General features: G+C 44.1%; 1 protein-coding gene across 1 annotated transcript; it reads left to right on the top strand.

The window, feature by feature from the left end:
* Positions 1-786: 786 nt before the first annotated feature.
* TTR (transthyretin) lies at positions 787-7,382 on the top strand. Its single transcript, XM_059040285.2, has 4 exons — positions 787-911; positions 2,165-2,295; positions 5,830-5,965; positions 7,232-7,382. The coding sequence occupies exons 1-4, from the start codon at positions 843-845 to the stop codon at positions 7,337-7,339; spliced, it is 444 nt and encodes a 147-aa protein (XP_058896268.1). The 5' UTR covers positions 787-842; the 3' UTR covers positions 7,340-7,382.
* Positions 7,383-7,627: the final 245 nt, after the last annotated feature.

The following is a 7,627-nucleotide window of genomic DNA, read 5'->3' as shown; positions in this document are numbered from 1 at the left end:
ACTGGTCAGGAGAGAGAGAATCTTTTGTCAACCATGGCTTCTAATTCTCACAGCCATTTCTACTTCCTTCCAGAAACTGATTCTGACAAAAGCCAGCTGGGTAGCCTTGTTTCTGCACATTCAGTGCAGAAGAGGCCATAAAAAATATCTGGTTCTTTGTATTTCAGGCTCGTGGATACCAGTTTGGAATGTGTCATTATTCCTCGGGTCGAGAACCTTGTCTCAGAAGAACACAAAAATCATGGAGAAATTGCTGACTAAGTTAAGCTTCCAAATGACCTAGTTTGGCTGAAACATAGGTTTTTCAAACGTAAGCACTGCCAAAGGTTTTTCCTCGTTGACTCATGGATACAACTCGAGTGCAACGATGCTTTCTGATGCACTATATTTAAGCCTGTGTAGCCAAATGTCATTCCATGTGAAATAAGTTATTACAATTTGCACTATCATTTAAAATGAGTGATAAAATGTACAGAAAATGGACAACATGCATAGAAATCATAGGTAGGGAAGAATAAAATCTCCAAGAATGTTGCTGCATCCAGCCACGCATGGAGAAGAGTATTTTTGTTTGTTTTGATTGTTTTGTTTTGGTGATCTAGCTGGTCAAATGACCTGTTAAGAATATTTCATAGAGCTAATGCTCTGACGCTCTCATCTGTCTAGGCAAGTTTCATATTTGTGTGGGTTACTTACTCTCCCTTTGTTGACTAAGTCAGTAATCAGAATCAGCAGGTTTGGAGTCAGGCTGGCAGGGCTCAGGAGGCTGGCTGCGGAGAAGTGAGTATAAAAGCCCGAAGCTGGGAGCAGCCCTTCTCGGAGACCCACCAGTCCTTGGCAGAATGGCTTCTTCCCGTCTGTTCCTCCTTTGCCTCGCCGGACTGGTATTTGTGTCTGAGGCTAGCCCTGTGGTGAGTGTTCAACTCTTTGAAATCCTTTCATATGTCTCCTTGGACGAAGTAGAAGGGACTCCTTCCTGCTTTGCCAACCAGCTTTTGTTAGTAGGGCCAGGGCACCCAGCATCTATTTTTTATTTACTTTTTTTTTTTTTTTTTTTTTTTTTTGCGGTACGCGGGCCTCTCACTGTTGTGGCCTCTCCCGTTGTGGAGCACAGGCTCCGGAGGCGCAGGCTCAGCGGCTATGGCTCACGGGCCCAGCCGCTCTGCGGCACGTCGGATCTTCCCGGACCGGGGCGCGAACCCGCGTCCCCTGCATCGGCAGGCGGACTCTCAACCACTGCGCCACCGGGGAAGCCCCCAGCATCTATTTTTAAACATCATTGATTCAAACTTCAAAAAGAATGAAATTCTGCAGAGCTCATTGAACTGGGGCTTGGATCCTGGGCGCTCTCCTCTATGGCTTTGCAATGGTGCCTCAATTTCCTCAGATAAATGGTAGAAATAAAGATCCGATATTCTAGAAGTTGTTACTATTGAGTTTTCAGAAACTTGACATTTGATAAAGTTGATTTCCCTTTAGCTAATCAAAAAGTATGTAGTGATTAACCTCTGAAAGGCTTGGCAGACAACCTTCTAGTCAGATATCTAACTCTGAAATCCTGAGAATTCCCTGGTGGTCCAGTGGTTAGGCCCCGGGCCCTTTCACTGCTGCTGGGCCCCGGTTTGACCCCTGGTTAGGGAACTAAGATCCCGCAAGCTATGCAGGACGGCCAAGAAGGAAAAAAAAAAAAAATTCTTAAATCCCCTAGGAGAATTAACTAAAACTATAAAAAGGGTCATGAAATCATCTGACATTATTTTACAGCAACTAGTAAGAGGGAATCACTACAGCAACAACTGAGTAAAATGCTCTCAGGAAAAACTATTTAGTCCTATGGCACAGTACATCTTTGCAGCAATTCCACTCAAATGAGGAGGCTTACTGAAGCAACTGTTCTCAGAGGGCCTATTTTCTCCCTTCAAGTTCATTATACACGCCCCCGCTGGAGCGCAGCATGTCCAGAGGCAGAAACCATTCCTTCTTTGGAGACAATCATGTCTGTGTTACACTGAGTGAGGGAAGCTCATTAACCATCAGCACTTCCGTAGCTAGAAATGGGACTCGCGTGTCCTTTCTGCCTCGCTCCAAATCGAAGACCACAAAGGACGCATCCTGTCACTCTGACCAACTTCGTGGACTTGTCACTTGTCTTCTCTCTGCCCAGGGCTCTGGTGAATCCAAGTGCCCTCTGATGGTCAAAGTCCTAGATGTGGTCCAGGGCAGTCCTGCTGTGAACGTGGGCGTGAAAGTGTTCAAAAAGGCTGCTGACGACACCTGGGAGCCGTTTGCCTCGGGGTGAGCTGCCCGGGGAACCCAGACAGAGGACTTGGTTATACCTTCCCGTTCCCCCACCACTTGTTAGAGAGAGGGGCTCACATTGTTACCAGAAGGGGGGCCCCTTCCAGGGCCCGAGAGTGGGCTCTCGTCTAACACTCGGAAATGAATTGTCCGAGGAGACGCACGTGCTGACAAAGCAAGAGACTTTACTGGGAAGGGGCGCCCGGGTGGAGAGCAGGAGGGTAAGAGAACCCAGGAGGACTGCTCTGCCACGTGGCTCACAGTCTCAGGGCTTATGGTAATGGGGTTAGTTTCCGGGTTGTCTCTGGCCAATCATCTTGCTTGTGCCCATATTTGGTCTGACTCAGGATCCCTCTTGGTGGCGCGCACATCTCTCTGCCAAGATGGATTCTAGCTCGAGGGTTTCTGGGAGTTCGGCAGGACCTTTGGGCTGGCGTCTCCTCCCTCCTTTTGGCCCCTCTCGGGTTCTCCCGATTCGTTTTCTGAGGCAGTGCCGTGTTCCTTATCGGGAGCTCCTGTTGTGAGACAACTCATGCAAGCAGTTGTTGTCATACCTGGCCAAGGCGGGCGGTTTCTGTCAAAGAGTCCCTAATAACATAATTCACTAAAGGTCCACCAAGTAACCTGAAAATGTGGGCAGAGAGAAAGTGGATTCTGAGAAGGATGCCCTCTTGCCTTGCTCAGCTGCAAGTGACCAGGATCCTGAACAGCATTCCGGGCAGCTTCCTACCCCCCACTACACTTCACCACATTTTGGGGTCATGAACCACATGAAAAGGGTGATGAAAATTATGAACTCCATGCCCAGAAAAATACACATATACACACATAGAAAAATGTGTATATAAGTTCAGGAATTCCAGATTCCTTGATGCCCTTGCATAACACTCCTTGTCTTGGGATGTTAGGAAAGATGTAGAATTTGTGTTGATTTATTAATGAAAGGAATGGAATCGAGGGGCTGCATGGAGGAGGTGACTGTCTGTAGTGTATCTGGATCATCCAGAGTCCAGGGCTGTTGTCTAGCAAACTCTGGTGGAGCATCTACTCTGTGAGGCTGGGGCTATCAAGCTCCATAAGAAAAAACACAGAAGAGAAAGACACATGATAGCAAGCACAGCCACAGACCAGCCTCACCATCTCCCACCACTGGGAGCCCAAATGACTTCTCACCTTCACCAGATGCTCTATAACTTTCACAGAGTTCTTCCACCTCCATTAGCAAGAGTTTCAAAGAAAATACACATTAGTAAAATCTAAACCAACCAACTAAAAGAATGAACAATGAAGAAACGCTCAGTACCAAGGAATCCTGCTAAGTGTTTCTGTCCCCTGAGAAGAGAGTTTCTGTGGGTTTTCATTGAATCCCAAGAATCACATGATGATTCTTGAAATAGAATTTTTTTTTTTTTTTACACATGATGAGTCTTCATCCATCATTGGAAAGGTCAGTTTCTTTAGTGTGGTTTCAACTGAGTTTTTATTTGTTAGTTCACTTATGTTTCTATAAAATGCCAAGAACACTGTGGAAATGCCAAGTTAAGAGAATATTCTAAGCACGATACAGAACAGATGCCAAAAACATTCAGATGAATATAAATAAATAAAATAAAAAGGAAAAAAAATTCAGATGTTTGTGGGATTTTTTTTCTGATGATAAGACATAAAAAGGGAAATCCAATATTTTCTTCCTGGCAAGGAAGAAAGGTGGGAGGTTAATGAACAGAGTCAGTAAAGACAACTTCCTTTTTTACCTGTCTTAGTTTTTGCTATCTAGTGGAGAGTGATTTCTAACACCAGCCATTGAGCAGGTACTTACATGGAAACAGAAATTGCCTAGTTTAAAAACAAAAAGGTGTTGCCTAGTATTTGTTGATGGCAAAGAGTTACCAAGGAGCTTAATCATATAAACAATGAAAAAGTCAGATATGGGTTTCTCCTCGTATTTTGGGGTTCCCATTATGTGTACAAATGATACCGCCTCTGGAAGACCCTCACAGAACAGGGGAGAGAAGTGAGGCCCCAGGGTCAAGGGAACCACAGTCAGAGAAGCTCGTGGCCACTTCCAGGGGCAGTTACGAACCTTCACCCAAACACCAACCCTGAATCGTAATGACTCCTTTTTTTTTTTTTTTTTTTTTTAATGGTAACTCTCTGGTAATTAGTTTGCTAAAACCTAAATTGGAACATGTAGACACAGAAGTATGTTGAAAAGATTTTTAGCTTTCAGGAAAGGAAACCCATTGCAATAAAATGTCAAACAGTCTTTTCAACTGACAGCAAGAACTCCTCTCAGTTTTCTACGTATGAACAAAATCCTGTCACATCAAATTATCCAAGTTAATAAAAACAAATTTTCCTGAAACTGCACATCATTTAAGTCCTCCAAATTAGCGGCAGTCAGCTCAAACTGCACTTGGTGGTTCCCGGGGAGTATGGACCCATCGGTCAGGCTGGCTCTGCTGCAGGCTACCTGGGTGCCAGGTGGGCCCCAGGGAGGTCACAGCTTCAGTAACTGCCTTCCTGAGTGGCCTGGGTTGTCCCTCCTCCCCCACCAGGATGGTTAGAGTTTCTTTGACCTTCCCACGCCTCACCCACAAGCCCCAAGTTAGCCCAGTTCAAGTGCTTCCCTGAGTTTCTAGATGTTCCTCTATCTCCTGCCATTGGCCTGGAACCAGGGTTTTCATCTACAATTTCCCCCTCAAAACACCGAGGGGACAAGGCCCCTTGCTGGGGAAGCCGTTTACTTTCCTCCTTACTTTGTACTGTATGGGGAAGCGGCCCAAAATGTGTTTTTTGTTTATTAGTAATGGGTCCTGTTGGATTGAATGACTTAAGAATGTGTCTATTGCAATTAAAAGAGGTATCGTGTTTATATTAATGCTTTAAAGTTTGGTTACTCTGGGAGCATCAGTTTACAGGAGTGTAAATAGGTGATAATGAATGCAGTGAAGGATCCCACGTTAAACGTGTACCTCTCTAGAAAACGTCAGTGTGGGTTTTTTTTCTTTTTTTTTTATTGCAGTAAAATTGGTTTACAACGTTGTGTTAGTTTCTGCTGTACAGTGAATCAGCTATATGTATACATATATCCCCTCCCTCTTGGACCTCCCTCCCACCCTCTCCCCTTCCCACTCCTCTAGGTCACCACAGAGCACCCAGCTGAGCTCCGTGTGCTATACAGCAGGTTCCCCCCAGCTAGCTATTTTACACATGGTAGTGTATTTACGTCACATGGTAGTGTATTTATGCGTAATGACTTTTTTGAAGTGAAACCTCATAGGAGAAAATATCTACAATGAGCGTTTTGAAATATTCCTGACAAATTTCCTGTCAGTTAATTTTAGACAGTTACTAGAATTTTCCCTGTCCTGACCTAGTTGAGAAAAAAAAAAAAAAAAAATATATATATATATATATATATAAAATCACAAACTGCACTTCTGTGCGTGTGTGTGCGTGTGTGTGTCACTTCAAAATGGCATTTATTCCCTCAATACCTAACTTAACGTGGACTTTTGCACCTTCTAGGCAAACCACTGAATTTGGGGAGCTCCATGGGCTCACAACAGATGAAAAACTTGTAGAAGGAATATACAAAGTAGAATTAGACACCAAATCCTACTGGAAGTCACTTGGCTTTTCCCCTTTCCATGAATATGCAGAGGTGAGTGTATGGATGCTTGTGTTGTTTTTTATTTTTTGTTTGTCTTCAATCGCAGAAAATGCACTGTTTGCACTTTGCACACCTTGGAAAAGTCAGAAGGAACGTACTGGACTAGCACAGCTTCCCTTTCCCATTTCTACAATCAGAAATCCATAAAACTCTGAAAAGCAAACTTTTTCTCTGTTTGATGATAACTCATTTAGTAACATGACCTGAACTTACAAGATGCTCTTTAGAGACTTCATTCCTTCCACGGAATCCTATTGTTTGTCTGCTGAAGAAATATTAATATGTTGGATTATTAGGCAACCCTCCAGACCCCACTTAGGGTGTTATACAGCAAAATATAAGTGCATCATTTTACTTCTCTAAAATCTGACCATTTTTTCATTCCAAAACACATCTGGCTTCCAGAGGTTTGGATAAGTGATCTCGGACAATGCATACAGAGACAGTAAATTCATAATAATAATAGCAACACAATAGATAACACTTTTCAAGCATATACTACCACTGTTTTCTATATTTAACCTATTTAATCTTTGTAAACAACCCATTGGAGCCATTCCTATTATTATCCTTATTTTACATGTGAAGAAAGTAAGGCACAGGGAAGTTAAATAACTTGTCAAGATCACGGGGCCAGTAAGGGGAGGAGCAGCGATATTTACCACCAGGGCCCAGGCTGGGTTTAGCCTCAAGGTGTGCCTCAGCTTTCTTCCTGTGAGAAGTCACGCTAAAAAAAATAATAAAAATAAAGCCACATTTGTAACCCTTGGTTCACACTCTATTCCTCTGCTTATGAGGCAGTGGGAACCTCCAGGTTATCCATGGGTCCAATCTCCTTGCGTCTTCCTTGTCTGTAATAATCCCTTAAGTCATGTAAAACAGATGGCTGCCGTGGAAATAGAATCCAGACATGTCGGTCAGCGTTAAAGATCAACTAATTGCATGAGCAATTAGGAGCTCTGTGATTTCCCTCAGTCAGGTTAGGGCCACCCTGATTTTTAGTGTGAATTTGCCAAAAAAAAAAAGAGAGAGACCTGATTATACAGGCGGGAGTGAAAAATCTGGTTGAAAGAGCTGCGCAAGGCTCCAGCGGCTTAGCTGGCCAGCATATTCGGAGTTTTACCTTTTGTTCACACTGTTCCAGAAAACAAAATAAGAAAGTAAAAATAATTCCTTTGGACTTGGAGTGGTCTCTCTGTCTGTGACTCACATTTGGAGGCTCTGCTGAAAAGCAATCCTGTCTGTGTTCCCTCCTAGGTGGTGTTCACAGCCAACGAGTCTGGCCACCGCCACTATACCATCATGGCCCTGCTCAGCCCCTACACCTACTCCACCACAGCCCTCATCAGTGGCCCCAAGAAGTGAGGGGCACCTGCTTCGGTGGACTTGCAGGATGAGGGACAGGACTTCGTGTAACCAACAACATTCCATTTTTACTAAAGCAGTGCTTTCACTTTATAGGCTATGTTAGAAACTCGGGCAGAGACAATAAAACATTCCTATTAAAGCACTTCCCATTTCACCATTTGAACCTGCTTTTTTTTATTCCCCTGTTGTCCTCCCGAAAAAAAAAAAAAAGAATCCAGGGCTTCCCTGGTGGCGCAGTGGTTGAGAATCCGCCTGCCGATGCAGGGGACACGGGTTCGTGCCCCG

The sequence above is a fragment of the Kogia breviceps genome, chromosome 15 (genome assembly GCF_026419965.1).
Source record: "Kogia breviceps isolate mKogBre1 chromosome 15, mKogBre1 haplotype 1, whole genome shotgun sequence".
Classification (NCBI taxonomy): domain Eukaryota; kingdom Metazoa; phylum Chordata; class Mammalia; order Artiodactyla; family Physeteridae; genus Kogia; species Kogia breviceps.
This window is presented reverse-complemented; position numbering and strand designations above follow the sequence as displayed.